Consider the following 16350-nt stretch of genomic DNA (forward strand, 5'->3'; position numbering starts at 1 on the left):
AATCTCAGCATTGGAAAAAAACAAAAACAAAAAAACAAAAAAAAAACCCTATGCTGACCCTGAATAGTAATCCCCTCTACACCATACCTGACAAATAGATGGGAAGCCCACTGTTTCCTTAAAAAGTCAGCTCCGATTCTGTGTAGTTCTAATTTTCAGAAGTTTTTCTTAACATTGACCTAAAATCAGCTTCTCTGAAATATCCACTCTTTATTCCTAGTACTGTCTGAGGCCTAATAACTCTTCCAGGTGACATTTTTTTCAAATATATCAAGAGAGCCATCATGTCCCCTTAAGGGTTTTCATTTCACTGAAAGTTCAAAGCCCTTCTCTGTGTGGTGATAATAGTTTCTACTCCTCTGGGAAGGCTGAAAAAAAAAAAAACCCAGCCTTGGTTCCATGTTCAGCTTATTCTCTCCTATCAAGAGGGAGTAGTAGATGGAGTACTGGTCCTGGAATCAGGAAGACCTGAGTTCAAATTCAGTCTCATGCATCAGTTGTGTGACCCTGGGCAAGTTACTTCACTGCTGTCTACCTCAGTTTCCTCAATTGTAAAATGGGAATAATAATAACACCTATCTCTCAGGGTTGTTGTGAGGACCAAATAAGACAATATTTGTGAAGCACTCAGCCAGGCACACAGTAGGTGCATTTCTTTTATTACGAACTTATTAAGCACTTATTTCTTTCCTTCCTTCCATCAATGAGCTTTCTAGACCCATTTATCCAGATTCTCTGAGAGCTCACTGACTGTCACACTGGGATCTTTGGGAATGGTTCTGCATTCCACTGACCAAATAAAACAGACTCTGTCACAGTAGAGAGTTCTGGGATGAAAGACGTGAGTTCTAGTCCAGGTTTTGGCAATAGGATCTTAAGCAACAGCTTATATTTATGATTCAAAGCACTTTACCCAGAATAACCTCATGAAATGAGTGCTGCAAGTATTATTATCCCAATTTTCCAGATAAGGAAACTGAGGACCAGTGATTTAAGTGATTTGCTCAAAATCACAGGAGTGTTAAGTGGTAGACCCAAACCCCGTTCTTCTGACTCCTACACCAGTACACCTGGCTAACTCCACTACAGGCAAGTCACTGAATGACAGAGTCATGTAACTATGGAGTCATTAGTGGTCATATCAATCAGGGACACCTGCGTAGCCAAAGTATCCTGTGCCCTTTTGGGGATGAACACAGCTGAGAAACACAAGAGACCCTGGCCCGCTAACCCTCACATGGCCAAGCACTCTCCCTTTATTTGTTCCCACACATATCTCTCTCTTCTCCCCATTGCATCACCAGGCTCACCACTGACCCTAGCTCCAACCTCTTTGGGTAAATACCCTGTGGGGAGCAGGGAAGTTGTCCTTAGCTGCCACAGCACAGCAAGAGAGGGAAGAAAGGAGTGAGGGAAGGAATGTTGGAGTGAACTGGCTCCCCATAGGCCTTTGCCCGTAAGAGTCCAGGCTCTTTGCAAAATTCTACTTTCCCATGTACCTACTGTCTCCTTTTAGGAACCCTTCTGTCCCCATCCCCATCCCTTATCCGGGACAGCCTCCCCATCCACCCGTTCTACCCCCTCTTGCCATTTACTGGCTCATTCTGTACTCCCAGCACTTTGCCACTGGCCGGGTTCCAGGCCATTTGGCCCAAACAGAGCCTTATAGGGTAAAGAAGCCTGCTTCCTCGAAGGCTGCCAGGCCAGAGCTGGACAGGAGCCTGATGCAGAAGCCCCTTCTCCTCGGCCTCCACAGGACTCAGTCATCCATGGGAGGGCAGAACTGTAGCCCATCTGAGCAATGGGCAGGGGTGGGGAGCTGAGAGACCATCCAGGCCAAGCCCTTCATTTTACAGAGAGGGAAAGAAACTGGGGTCCAGAGAAATGAAATGATTCACCCGAGTCATTTAGTCACCAAGATGGGACTAGAAGCACCCAGTCAGGTGCTTCTCCTAGTCACCCCAGAGATACTATTCTTCTTACCATCGCCAAAGGCTGTGGGCTATAGTAGAAAAATAACTAGCTCTATTGTTTACTGTGTGACCTTGGGTAAGTCATTCCTGAGCCTCAGTTTCCTCAACTGTAAGATGAGGGAAGACTTTTATAAAGTGAATTCCAAGGGGCAAAAAGCAGACCTCCAAAACAAAAAAAGAAAGAAAGGAAGGAAGGAAGGAAGAAAGAAAGAAAGAAAGAAAGAAAGAAAGAAAGAAAGAAAGAAAGAAAGGAAGGAAGGAAGGAAGGAAGGAAGGAAGGAAGGAAGGAAGGAAGGAAGGAAGGAAGGAAGGAAGGAAGGAAGGAAGGAAGGAAGAAAGAAAGAAAGAAAGAAAGAAAGAAAGAAAGAAAGAAAGAAAGAAAGAAAGAAAGAAAGAAAGAAAGAAAAGAAAGAAAGAAAACCCAAAAGCAAAACCCTGATGTGCAGACTACAGCTATGTAATTACTGATAACAAGAACAAATCCATGCTATGGACGGACACAGAAGGAGGCGTCCAAAAGGATCATGAAAACAGAAGATGTAAGCTACTGTAAGGAGTAAAGCATGCCTTGGGGGTGAGGCTAACAATCAGTAAATAAGAGACATCTACAGACACAGGTACAATCCTTTATAAGCTCAGGGGAGAAGGACGTTTGTACTGTTTGCTTTGCTAATCTTTCCTATTTTCTTTTCTTACATTTTTGCTTTTTTATCTGAATGGGCATAATTTTCAAAAGAAATTAAAAATAAAACAAACGAGTTGGACTAGAAATTGGGGGTTCTTAACCTTTTGGGGGTCATGGTATCCTCAGGGAAATGTTTTTAAATGTATAAAATAAAATGGATAGGATTACAAAGGAAATCAGTTACATTTAAATATATTTATCCAAAAAAATTGTTTTTAATTCATGGACCCCAGGTTAAGAACCCATCAACTAGAGGAAGTCTAAGGTCCATTCCAGCTCTGAATTCTAAGGTTAGTAGGACTAAATCTCACTAGTAAGCCCTTCTGACTTTCCTTCAAGGAGAAGGCAGGGCTTTCACAACAGCCAAGTGAGACAAATGGCACAGATTTCTTGACCAGACTGGGTGCAGGGTAGGAGCTATAAAGACCTGGCACAGGAAGAGACCTGGGGCCCACAGACCTTGTAGGAGCGTGTGCAGTGGAATTCCCAGAGGAAATTCAGACTATGAAAGGGCAGTGGCTGGATGAGGACTTCTGGAGAAGCAAACTGCTCCATAACCAGTGTGTGTGCTCCATAACCAGTTGAGTGTGGACTCAGCATCATCCTTCATTCCAGTCTTTGGCCTTTTTCTTAGAGCAGCTAACTCCTAGAGTTCCCAGGTGTGCCCGAGCCAAGAAGTGGCACCTCAAACCATAGGAACCTCACCGGAATCACAGGTAGAGACCAGCTCCATAGAGATATGGGAGTTCATAGGAATGTACTATGAGGAAAGGTCCCAGTCAGGAAAGAAGGGAACACCACTGGCTGCTGACCCGGGATGGTTCTAGCCAAAGGTTTTTAGCCCTTTCTAATACACATTGGTACCCCTAGCTGACAGCTTAGTCAGAGTGATCTGGGACCTAGCTACAGCTGTTCTTCCTTCTCTGAAAGGGGCATTTCCCCGTATTACTGTAGATCAAGACAACAGCAACAGAATTCCCAGATCTGATTGTAACAAAATGGAAGGAGGCAGCACTAAGAAACAGACAGGTCCTAGAGCCACCCCCACCCCACCCCACCCCTGCTGTGAGAGTCTCCTTGCTCCTTAATATAGCCAAACCCCAGAAGAGAAAGTAGTGCTAAAAAAAAAAATCCCAAGATTTTATCAAGCCATTAAGGGAAACTGTTACTTCCAATAAAAGAAGACACAACAAAACTGAGGAAGTTCACGCTACAAAGTTGTTGAGTTGCTCTATCTTTTAGTCTTCTCTGATGCTGACCCCATTGGATTAGGGGGTTTTCACTCCTTGCCTGGACCAGGGGATCAGAAGAAAGCCAGGGAGCCCAAAGCCTAGGAAGGAACTGGTGGCAGTCTAGACTGCTAACCACTTTCCTAGCCTTCGAGGCCTCATATCTGTTTTACCAACATCATCTGGTCCTGCCCAGGGTCTTAAATGCAGGTAGAAAGCTCAAGTGAGCTGATATTGATACTTTCTGGACTGCAAAGAACTGACATGGGGTTGACATTTGAGGGATTATGGGTCTGGGAAGGAGACCACTGTAAATGCTTCCTTCCTCCCACACAGGTCCACAATCCAGGCACTTGCAATTTTGTCTATTATCCCCAGCACTGAGGACCATGCCTTGTATATAGTAGGTATTTAAATAAAGACTTGTTCAATTCAAATTAATTAAATGGTCAGAATCTAGCTTAAGTTCTTTCCTTCCTACTTCCCAGTGGACCCACAGTCCAGAGGCAGGAACCAGTGCATGGGGAAGGACAGAATTAGAGTTGAGTGAGAAGGATTTCCATGTTTTGCAAAAGTCTTATCCCTCCTCAGTTTATTTCCTTCCAAATCTGTAAAATTCCTTTGCCCTTTGCACATCTAGAAGACAGCAGCAACATATATAATCTATATCATATTGCTTACTATCTTAGGAAGAAGGGAGCAAGGAAGAAAATTTGGAACTCAATGTTTTATTTTTTTAATGTTGAAAAATGTCTTTTAAAAAAGATTTTAAAAATTAAAAAAAATTAAATTGCAGCAGATTTAGGAAGAGGAAATAAGCTGCCCAGAGATGACAACATTGTATATAAATGGGAGAAAAGAAGTTGGAGTTCAAAGGGGAGTGCAAGTTACACCTAAGTCCATGCACCAAGCCCAGAAAACTTAAATTCAAACCCATGAGCCACAAATTACTAGCTATGGGCACCTGGAGTAACTCTCTGAGTCTGCTTCCTCATCTATAAAATGGGAATAATACTCTTTTTGTGTGTGTGAGGCAATTGGGGTTAAGTGACTTGCCCAGGGTCACACAGCTAGTAAGTGTCAAGGGTCTGAGGTTGGATTTGAACTCAGGTCCTCCTGAATCCAGGGCCACTGCTCTAGCCACTGTGCCACCTAGCTACCCCATGGGAATAATACTTGATACAAAAGTACTTTACAATGAATTATTATAATTATTGTTTTTTAATTGACAGATTGTTGGAATTTCAAAAAGAAATGTGGGAGATAGGGCTTGCTTCCCCCTGTCTTCAGCTCAGAAAGTCCTGGGGTTGACACTTATTAGCTGTGTGATCCTGGGCAAGTCACTTAACCCTCACTGCCCCCCCCCAAAAAAAAGTACTGGGTTCAAAGTGGGGCCCACAACCAACCAAAGACATGAGGAATTGGGAGAAAAGGCAAAAGAGGCAGAGAGGTAACAGATTCAGAAATGTGACTCAGCTGAGACTATGCAGTCTTGAGGGGAAAAAAAATAATAAGCAGGCATTGAATACGGAGCTTCAAATCCTGGAAAGATTTGTCTTAACATGGCAGATCAAGAGCAGACATTCTCCATTCTCATGAAGGACACAGTTGGTGGTTTGGGATGAAACAGGAGCAGGGAGGTTCTATTTGGATTGTGACTAGCAAACAGGAAGCACTTCTGACAAGGTGCAGACGACGCCCAGGGAGAGGCAACTGAAGGAGTCTGTGATGTCTCCCCTCCTATGAGGCTTACTAAATGGAATTGGGCAGCTCACTTATCCAGTCTCTCCCACTTGAAATGCTCTTACCGGCTCCTCCCCAGCCATCCAGATCCTATGAAATTTTCTCGGATAACTCCAGCCCTTTCTGTCCTCAATCGTTCTATAATAGTCTGTCTCCCCAACCAAACCATTAGCTCCTCATGAGGCAGGGACAATTACGGAGAGTCCTTCCACATCCCTCTCCTGGCCCTGTACTGATGGGGTTGTTCACAGAATAGATTCTCTGGATTGATACTTGCTTAATTGAATTGCCTGGGCTGCACAAATTAGGATGGGCCTTGTACTTTCACCTCACTAGAAAGAAACTGGGCTAAGCCCAAAAGAAGTTGGGCTGAAGCCAAGTAAGGATTTTTAATAAAAATAGAAAACAAGGTGACCTCCACTCATCACCATCACATTTTGCTCTGAGTTCTTTCAGTTGTCCCATCCCTAGGGCTCTGGACTAAGTGGGGGGGCCTGATGCTAGGAGATTCTCTGAGACTGGGCCCCTACTGGCAAAGTTGTCAAGAGGCAGGGGGACAGAAGAAATGACCTTAGAAGGGTGTGACTAGGGGCAACTAGGTGGCACAGTGGATAGAGCACCGGCCCTGGAGTCAGGAGTACCTGAGTTCAAATACGGTCTCAGACACTTAACACTGACTAGCTGTGTGACCCTGGGCAAGTCACTTAACCCCAACTGCCCCACTTTAAAAAAAAAAGGGGGGGGTGACTAGCTTAAGGTAGTTTTTTAATTAGAGGTAGGGAGGAGAGAAACCCTTCTTCCCCGATTCTATCCCACCTCCAAGGCCCAAATTAATGTCTCTTCCTTTAAGAAGTCTTCCCCCAACCTTGGCCCCAGCTTCAGGTCTAGGTGAGATTAAGAAGATTTACATTGTTATTGTTGTTCAGTTGTGTCCTAGTATATGTGACCCCATGGAGTAGTTTGCCATTTCCTTCTCTGGTGTGTTAAGGACTGTTAAAGGGTCCCCTGAACTTGTCTTTTTGAGTTGCCATATTTTCCAGACTAGACCCAGTGTCACCACTTTACAGATGAGGAACAGAGGCAAATAAGTGACTTGCCCGGTGTCACACAGCTAGTAAGTGTCTGAAGCCAAAGTAAGATGAGTCTTCTTAACCCCAGGTCTGGCACACCCCTCACTTGTACCAACTAGCTGCTTCAAACAAAGTCTGGATGACCCCTTGTCAGGAATGCCACAGTGGTTATTCCAATTCTGAGATTCTACAATTCTAATGAGGGTTCACTTAGTACAGTTCTTCAGTGGTTGTACACCTATGGGAAAGTCCTTTACGCCTCTCTGAGCCTCAGTTCCTCATAAGAACACAGACATTATTGGAATACTTGAAGGTTTATAAGATCAGCAGTATCTACCTCACAAGGATTTTGGAAAGAAATTCACTCTTAGCTTAAAACTTGTAAGTTACCATGATTACAGAAACATCCAGTGAGGCTATGCTCACCCAAGGGCTGCCTAGCTAGTATGATATGAAGGGCATCCTGTTAACCCTCTAAAAATATCTCCAAAAAACATGTTTTGTAGGATTGTACAGGGGTGAGGGGAGGGAGAGAGGAAGAGAATTTGGAACTCAAAATTCTTAAAAATGAATGTTAAAGGGCAGCTAGGTGGCACAGTGGATAGAGCACCAGCCCTGGATTCAGGAGGACCTGAGTTCAAATCCAGCCTCAGACACTTGACACTAGTTGTGTGACCCTGGGCAAGTCACTTAACCCCAATTGCCTCACCAAAAAAAATGTTAAAATTGTTTTTGCATTCAGTTGGGAAAAAATAAAATATTATTATTATTTTTAAATTTTCCATTAGTAATGACAGCTACTGGGACTTTCTCCTACCTGTGTGACCTTAAACAAAACACTCCAACTTCTGAGGCCAACACCCTTGAGGAAAACTGAGCCCCAGAGGGGCTTTAGGTTGCCTAAGGTCACACAGGTAATAAGCAGCAGAACCTAGAAGAAATAGACCTCAGAGGCCATTAGAATAACCTCTTTCCACAGATGAGGAAACTTCAGCCCATACTGGGGAAAGTCAGGGCCAGAAGGATGAATCCTTAGGAACCTTCTAGACCAACCTGCTCACTGTACAGATGAGGAAATGGGGATCCAGAGAAGGGAAGATGTCTGCCCAAGGTCACATGGATAGTACATTGCTTAGGATAATAGGCTAATGGATCTAAAGCTTGACCGGACCTCAGAAGCAGTCTGGTCCAACCCTTCTATTTTACAGATGAGAAAACCAAGGCAAAGGGAGCGACTTGCTCAATGTCACACAGGTAGGAAGCAAAGCCTAGAAAGAAAGATCTATTTCTCTCACCTAGGTAAAAGAGAGCTAAAGGAATCTGAAGACCTCAAAGGGCTAAAGAGGAATGATAGTATCAAAGGCTGATACAAGGGATTCAGGCCTATAAATAAAAACTCTCAGAGAAGATTCTTCAAGCTCAGCTGGTGTGCTGTGTCCCTTCTCACATTTCTTTACAAAACCGAAAACTCCAGCAAATTCCTAGTACGAATGACCTCATCTGATCTATTCCTAACTTTGAGAAGAGAGAATTCTAAATAAGTGAACCCTGGGGACCTAGTGATACTAAAATCAGGGAAAGCTGGGTTCAGGAAAGGGAAGTAGACAGCCCCAAGGACATTCATAAAGTTTACAGTCCTCGTCTCCATGCTGGAGACTTAGTTACGGGATCAGAGACTTGGAGTTGGAAGGAGCCAGTGAGACCAACCTCATCTTTTTACAGATGAAGGAAGAAACAGGCACACAAAGGTTAAATGATTTGCTCAGGGTCACACAGCTGGCAAGTGGACGAGGCCAGATTTGAACCCAAGTCTTTCTGGCTCCAAGGGCAGGGTCCAATCACAGATTTAGAACTAGATGGGGGGGTGGGGAGCCTTGGGCATTAGGGGCCATCTGGTCCAGCTCTGTAACTTTGCAAATGAGGGACCGAGGCCTAAAGAACTTAAGTGATTTGTCCAAGATCACACAAGGAGTAGAGGAAAGAAAGTATTCGAACCCAGGTCCTGGCTTCAAATTTAGCATTCTTCCCACTAAATCCCAGGGGAGGGAGGACATTTTAAAATGTTTTTCATTGGTCTGCTGGCACATGAAATTAAATTCTCACATGTATACATACATAAAAAAAAGCTTGATTTCCAGGTTGAAAATAGAAGGTAGAGCTAAGTAGGCCCTCCTAATACTCAGTTCATAACTGGTCACAGTCACCAAACTCTCCTTGTGGCCCTCCTCAAGACTTCCCGACTCGGGAAGAGAGCCTTTACATTTCCCCCACGCCCAAACCAAAACCAGTTCCCACCCCCCTTCCTTGCCAGATCCCTACCAGGCTCAACAGAGAGTGAAGCATTGCAGCTGGCCTGGCCCAACTCATTGGTGGCGGTGATGGTGTAGTGACCAGCATCAGCTAGCCGGGCTTCCTGCAGCACCAGAGTGTGTCTCTCCCCTTCCGCCCGGATGAGGACCCGCTCACTGCTCTGGAGGGCCGTGCCTTCCTTTTGCCAAGACACTGCAGGGAAAGCACCAGGGACAGGTCACAGTGGGGCCCTGAGCCCCTCCTCGCTTCTTCTCCCCGGGGTCTTGAAAAGGAAGCAGGGCAGAGCAGGAAAACATCTCTCCCCAACAGTCCCTGGCTTACTCGTTTCCTCCCCATCCCAGGGCTCACCTTGGGCTGGGGGGTTGGCTGTGACAATACATTTGAGCATTGCGTCGAACCCCGGAGCCACCAGCACGTTCTGCAGAGGTATCTCAAAGATGGGAGCTTCCAAGGGCTCCTCTCCAGCTGAGACATAGGAGTCATCTGAGGACTCTGGGGACACAGGATCATTTACAGCATCAACAAAGATGTACAAAGCCTTGACTGCACATGATACACTGTATCGTGCACAAGGTAGAAGGGCATACCTGCCCTGCCCTCAAGAAGTCTACCATCTGGGGGCAGCTAGGTGGCGCAGTGTATAAAGCACTGGCCTTGGATTCAGGAGGACCTGAGTTAAAATCCAGCCTCAGACACTTGACATTTAACTAGCTGTGTGACCCTGGGCAAGTCACTTAACCCTCAGTGCCCTGCCCCCCCCCAAAAAAAGTTTACCATCTAGTCAGGGAGAAAAGATAGGAACACATGAAAAATTAAGCATCAATCCAAGGTTTCAACAAGCGAAGGACATAAGAAGTGTCACAGGACCTGGCTAGAAAGGTTTCATGAAGAACAAGGGAACTCAGCAGAGCCCTAAAGGAAGTAGAGGGAGGCAGATAGGGAAGGTGGTGCTCAATAAATCCTCAGTGACTGATGGGGGGATTCATTTAACTGTAATCTCTTCCTTTTTATCTCATAGATTCTGGGCTCCAGGCTCTAAACTGTGGTACTCCAGCAAACCCCAAACCATAGCCAGGGGCCTCAGGGCATTTCATCAAACATAACTTAGCAGAATGAAAGGATGAGGTGGGAATCGGAATGGTCTGCCTCTTGTCTTTCGACCACTTCTCATATCTACCCCACCCCCACCAGAAAATCACTTCTGGCTGGGGGGGGGAGGAACTGAGAGAGGTGGGGATGATGGATGGAAGAGAAAAAGGAGATTTTACCAGGTCCAAAGAAAATAGAGAGAGCACTGGCATGTGCATATTGCCCTTTCTTGCCCTCACCAGCTCTATGCCAGTGGCTAGCCTTGTCATGAAACATTCCACTGAGAAGGGTCTGCTTTCTTAGCCACTTAATTCCAAATGGTTCTAGTCTGCCTTCCCTGACAAACTGCCCTCTTTGGGAAATCCATCAAGAGGCAAAAAGGACTCCCTCAAAAGAGATTTCACCTCTGAAAATTCTCCCCAGTCTCCCCTGCTCCCTCACATGCCCCTGTGGGACCATACCAAGGTCAGGTGAGGTAGGCCGTGCCCGATGATGACCTTTGCCCTTGCTCCGCGGTGCTCGACGATCCCAGGCCCCCCAGGGTCCATCTTCCTCTGGGCCTCTTCGTAGTCTCTTCTCTGCCTCAGGCCCAGGCTGGTTCTTTTCCAGGTTTGGGGAGATGGCAGTCCCCTCTGGCTCAGGCATGGCCCAGGGTAAGAAGCGGACAGCTTGCATGGGGGGATCCCGCTTCCGGCCTGGATGTGCTTTTGTCCTGGGCTCAGGGGGCTCGGGGCTCCTGGATTCCTGGATAGCCCTCCCCCTAGTAAGTGGGAACTGATCTCTCCGCCGAACCTCTTGCTGGTGGCCTTCACCAAGCTCTGTCCTGCCTGCCAGCCCTCGGCCTCTGGCCACACCGGACCCCTTTCCTGCTGCCTCCTCTCCAACCCTCCCCACGCTGCTCAGGGCCAGCTGCTGGATAGTGGAGGTGCTCTCTGGTGGGGGAGTCTTTGGGGTTGAGGGGCTCGAGAACAGGGGAGGCTCCCCTGGGTCCCGGGGGGATGGGGCCCTCTGCAATGTGGACCGTAGGGACTCATGAGATCGTACTAACTCCTCCCTGGAGGCCGAGCGGCGAATGCGCCCCAGCTCCTGGGCAAAGCGGAGTTCAAGGTCAGAGGCTGGGCTGGGGCTACGCTGCCGGACCCTCTCGTCCAGGGAGGCCGCCTTCTGCCGAAAGGCCCAGCGCCTCTCTGCCACCGTGCCCAGCTCTCCTCGAGAGCCAGCCCGCAACTCTTCCCTCGAAGTCCCAGGTGTGTCCCACTGCCCCGCTTCGGCCTTCGGCTGATCCAGGGATCTCGCCTTCCGCAAAGGAACCCATGCCCTCAGAGGAACCGGGGAGTCACTCCTCTCCAGGCTGCGCCGGCGTTCCTCAAAGAACTGCAGTTTGTCTAAGATCCGGGAGCCAGCTCTCACCAACCGCGGGGAGCAGCGCACCCCAGAAAGCCGGCCAGAAGTTTCACTCAGAGGTGTCTGGGAGCGAGACTCCAGGGTGCCCGGCAGTGAGGGCCCGGATGACTTGGGCTTCTTCCCTCTCTTCTCTTCCAAGTCTTCAACCGGCCCTGGCTCCTGAGGCTTCCTATGGGGCAAGGTGGGGGTGGCGGGGGGCTGTGCACTAGGCCCAGGAGGAGGACGTTTCCCCACCCTTGGGGAGGGTGGGGGTAGCAGAGCCGATTTGGAAGGAGGTGGCTGGGCGGGCCGTCTGGGAGCTTCACTGGCCGTCGGGGGCTGAGGGTCAGGGTCCTCTCTCCGGAGCCCACCCTGCGGCACACTGCTGCAAATCAAGTCAGAAAGAGTGAGCTCGAGTTAGGGGCAGGGCTTCCACGCGCAGATTCTGGGAAAGCTGCATGGGGTGGAGAAGGAAGATGGGCCATCGTAGGGTCGGACGCCCATCCCTCCCATTGCGACCCCGTTGGTTGCTGTGTGCAGGCTGCAGCCAGAGCTGGAACTTGGGCCTGGGCGGGGTCCTCGGGAGACAGAGGCTGGCTCTGAATATTAGGGACCAAGCTGGAGAGAGAAAGGCATAAACTCCAGACACCAAAAAACACTTGGCCCCAGTAATCCTGGTCAGCCTTCTCTCCCCGGCCACCGAAGCTGGCAAGCAGCAGAGAGAGAACTGAACGAGAGGGAGAGAAAAGAATGAGGCTGAGGATCTGAAGGATGAAGTGAGGGAGGGAAAGGAGAGGAGGAGGCTGGGCTGACCTGAATAGGATGCAACCCTTTCAGACCTGCCCCCAGGCACTCCCATTTTCAACCATGATATTTTTCCCTCCACTGCAGCTCCTGAGGAGAGTTATCTCCATTTTTGCCTCACTATCCCAGTCACGATCATTTCAGAGAAATGGGTCAATAACCACTAAGCTCTTGGGGGCAGTGCACACAGCTGGCATGGGTGCTCCCACAGCCCATTCCCAACATCACAATTACTGCCACTCGTGGATTTTGGAATGTGTATTTGTCATCCCTGGGACCAACAGAATCTCAAGCTCCTACCACAAGTGTGTAACCCAGGATTACATCTACATGGGCTTCTTCTAGGGAAATACAATTTACCTTTAGTCCCTCAGAGTCCCCCACCCATATATTCAAGAATCCCCCAAAATGGAGATGAGTTCAGAAATTATCTGATTGAAAGAGGCTGAGGGAATGACTACCAAAAGACCAGCCAAAACCTCTGGCCAACAGGATCTTGATGGCTCAAGGTTCTTAATCTCCAGCTCTTGCTGCATCTCAGGCCTCCACTGGACCTGAAGTTGCCCACATCAACCCTACAGGTTAATGAAGGGTCTCTGTTAAAACACTACCTTATCTCTAGGGTAAGGAAAAAGGAGACCATCTGAAGAGGAAACATAGGTTGGAATGCTTCTCAAAAGAAGACCAGAGCATCTTTTGAGGGATATCCTTCCTAGGTCGCATCACCAAACACCCCCCAGCCAGGACCAAGATAAGGCCTCACACAAAGTAGAAACCTTAATGTGTATGGCAGCCTGACTGTCTGAGCCCTGTGTGCTAGTGCCAAGCCCCTGATGGAAAGGTAAGCACGATGACTGAGTCATGGGGGAGGGAGGGATACAAGGTATCTTGAGGGAGACAAGATGAGAAATAACATCAATAGAAATATAGAGCATTCTGGGAAGATGAGGGGGGACTGGCTTCTCTCAGAGAAGGATGTATTTATGAGGTAGGGAATCCCACTGAGTTAGCCCAAGAAATGGAATGTGGCAGGGAGAGGCAAGGGAGCAGAGCTGAGAAGGCCCCTTTCCTGGCAACTCAGCTCCAGGCCCAGCTCCAGGCTGGTCTCTGTGCCACAGACATCACTAAGGAAATGGGTGCCTGGGAGGTTGCCATGGCAACTCCAGGCTCCGGCTGGGGCCTTGTTGGAAGAGGAGGCCACGGGAGCAGGCATGTCCAAGCTGAGGGGCCACCTAGCTAATGTTGTTATGACAAGTTTCCCCTAAATCAGAAGGGTCCCCCCACTACCTCATCCCTATCCCATCAACCACCCAGCCATCTCCAAATCAATCCTCCTGCCCTTTCTCTTGCCATCGACAGCCTCTCTCCATCCTCCTCCTCTCAACCCACCCCTAAGTCCAAACAAAAACCTTCTGTGTCACTAGTTGCCCCCACCATCTCCCCAAAACGCTAGCCCCGGGCCCAGCAGCAGCCATTCCCCGCCTCTTTCCACCATACCCCCATTGTGTCACTCTGCTCCTTTCCCAGAATAGCTTCCCGTACCAGGCCACCCCACTCCAGCCCCTCCCTGTCCTTTCCTTCAAGAATAGCCCCATGCCAATGTCTCTTCACCCCCAAGGCCATTCAGTTCCCCACAAGGTGGGAGCCCCTTCCTCTCTCCTCACCTTAATGGACCTGCCTCTTCTCCTGTCACACGCCCCACCCAGTCTGGCCCTTCCCCAGCCTTCCCCTCTTTCCTGACTTGCTCTCTTCCTCGCTCGGCCCCTCCTGCCCTCCCTCCTTCCCCCTCTGTCTGCCCTACCACCTCGCTCTCTTGTCCCAGCAGCTCTCTTGCTTTCTTCCCTTCCTCTCTCTCCCACTCTCCTGGGAACTGCAGTGCTGAGAGGTTCTGTTTCTCACAGAAAAGGGCCAAATGGGAACAGGGATATGAAGGGAAAATGGAAAAAAAGAAGCATCTGCTAAGACAGCAGGAGCGGAGGGGGCCGGGAGGGGGGGGGAAGGGGAGGAGGGAGGGTGGAGGAGACACTGGGAATGATGTGGGAGCTTGAGTGGGGGAGGGAACAGGGGAACCTGAGGGCCATGGAGATGAAGGGAAGGTACGGAGGAAAGGAGGGAGGAAGCCAAGAGGCAACGGGGACATAAGGATGAGGTCGGGGCAGGTGAGAGAAGAAGGGATTTGAAGTATGAGAGTGCGGGAGGCGCTGAGGCAGGTGTGAAGAGGAAGACGTGGTGTGGTGGGATAGGGCAAAAACTGTGTAGAGGTGGGGTGGCTGAGGGGGAGGTAGGTCAATGGAGAGGAAGAGGCCCAGTCACAGAGAGATGGAGCAGGGAGGGAGAAAACGGGCCAGTGCCAGGGTGGGGCAGTGCGGGGGAGTGTGAAGTGGAAGTGCAGCTGGGCCACCCAAGGCCATTACTTACACGTGTATGGAGAGGGCTCGTCCTCTGTACAGGCTGAACGCGCTGCCGTACAGGTCACTGGCCACCGAAAGGCTATCCTCTGACCCCCAGCTTGTGCCCACCAGATTAGCACGAGATGCCCGCACCAGCGGCTCCACCCCCAGGTGCCGCGGCCCGGCCCCGGCCCCGGCTGCCTGTGCTTGCCTTGGGCTGCCTGGGAGCCGGCGGGAACCACCGCCGTTGCCGCCCGCCTCCTGCTCCAACACCGTCTGCCCGCTGCCCCACCAGCTCGCCTGCTCCTCGGAGGTCCCCGTCACGGAGGTCGGGGGGGTGTCGAGGGAGGAGCCCACCAGGGTGTCTGACCCCCCTAGGAAGAGCAAAAGGCATGAGGTCCCAGGCTCTCTTCCTGGACGCATTCCCCCTGCCCGAGGCCACTAAGGAAGACAGACCTGTGGGAGTGCTGAAGGCCCCATCATCTTGTAGTTCCAGGCGCTGTGTCCCTTGGGCATCACTGATATCATCTTCACCGGTCTCCGAGTCTAGGGAAGAAGGGACCTTCATGGACAAAGCCCCGATCCGCCACCCACAGCCATCATCTCCTCGTCTCTTCCCCACATGTTTCTCTTTCCCTGACCCTGGTCCCCAGCGTGATTCTGTTTCCTTATCAGCTAGGCCTCCCTATCTCCCCACTCCTCACCTGCTCCTCTATCTCCACTCCCAAAGGGCTGCTCTAGCTTACTTCTCCCCATAACCCCTTTTGTCCTCCTAGTTCTTCCTCACCCCTACCACCCAACCACCTCCAAGAAGTCCCTTTGACAGCACTGGACTTGCTCCCAACTACCCAAAGGAACCCAGGGGTGGTCCCCACTAGGCCCCTGACTGCTCTTCTTCAGGTCCCTCTCTCTATAACATCAACATGGTCCCAGATTTTAAGGAACTCGGATTCAGGGGTTCAAAGGAACTTCATCATCCCACGTCACTGTCACGCCTTACTCTCAGGGAAAGCCACCAACTTACAGAGCTAGCCCCATCCTCCACCCCAGACCAGCAAATGGTGTTGGAGCCAGGCCATGAGGCCAGGAACCCTCAGGAGGGACCGAAGAGCAGAAGGGCAGGGCAGGGCAGGGATCCGTTTCCTACCGTAACTTTGCTTTCTGCAGGAGCGGAAAACTTCGCTTCCATAGGAGCAGCAGGAGAGAGACATCGACAGACTGTTATCAGAGCGTCTGTGGGGCAGGTCATGATGGGGCAGATGGGCAAGAGGGGGACATTGGGCTTCCTAGTCCCAGAGATGTTCTACAGGGACTGAGTGGGGAAACCTGGGAGCAGAGTCCCACCGTGCTAACAACTAGCCTCTGCTCTCCCTGGATTTATCTAAAGGTTCCTATTATACATAGAATAATAAGGTCCAGGTATGTAGTAAGGTGGTTGGGTTTTTTCTCCCCATCAACCCCTTCCTCCTCAATTATACTCTGTCCTTGGCCTATACCCATACAGACATACCCCAGTGCTCCTACCTGCAAGCTAGAATAACTAGGTACACACACACACACACACACACACACACATACACACTTATTACCACACCAAACACGACATTGTGTAGGGGAGCACATCCAAGTTACTGCTCTGGGGACCTTCAAATCCATGGAAACACCATTCATTAT

General features: G+C 49.5%; 1 protein-coding gene across 8 annotated transcripts in view; it reads right to left on the reverse strand.

Annotated features, from left to right (window-relative positions):
• SPEG (striated muscle enriched protein kinase) overlaps nt 1–16350 on the reverse strand; it is an 84066-nt gene that overhangs the window by 56519 nt on the left and 11197 nt on the right. For 2 of the 8 annotated variants that reach the window (XM_043994755.1, XM_043994749.1), the window contains 6 exons: nt 15824–15853; nt 15133–15222; nt 14705–15050; nt 10561–11867; nt 9359–9502; nt 9020–9202 (listed from right to left, as the gene is read on the reverse strand). In XM_043994755.1, the coding sequence (XP_043850690.1) occupies nt 9020–9202; nt 9359–9502; nt 10561–11867; nt 14705–15050; nt 15133–15222; nt 15824–15853 (2100 nt within the window). Of the gene's footprint in view, nt 1–9019; nt 9203–9358; nt 9503–10560; nt 11868–13950; nt 14052–14090; nt 14187–14704; nt 15051–15132; nt 15223–15823; nt 15854–16350 lie in introns of those variants that run through there. The other 6 variants (XM_043994747.1, XM_043994754.1, XM_043994748.1 and 3 more) reach the window with 5 other exon arrangements.

Source organism: Dromiciops gliroides, chromosome 3 (assembly GCF_019393635.1).
Source record: "Dromiciops gliroides isolate mDroGli1 chromosome 3, mDroGli1.pri, whole genome shotgun sequence".
Taxonomy (NCBI): domain Eukaryota; kingdom Metazoa; phylum Chordata; class Mammalia; order Microbiotheria; family Microbiotheriidae; genus Dromiciops; species Dromiciops gliroides.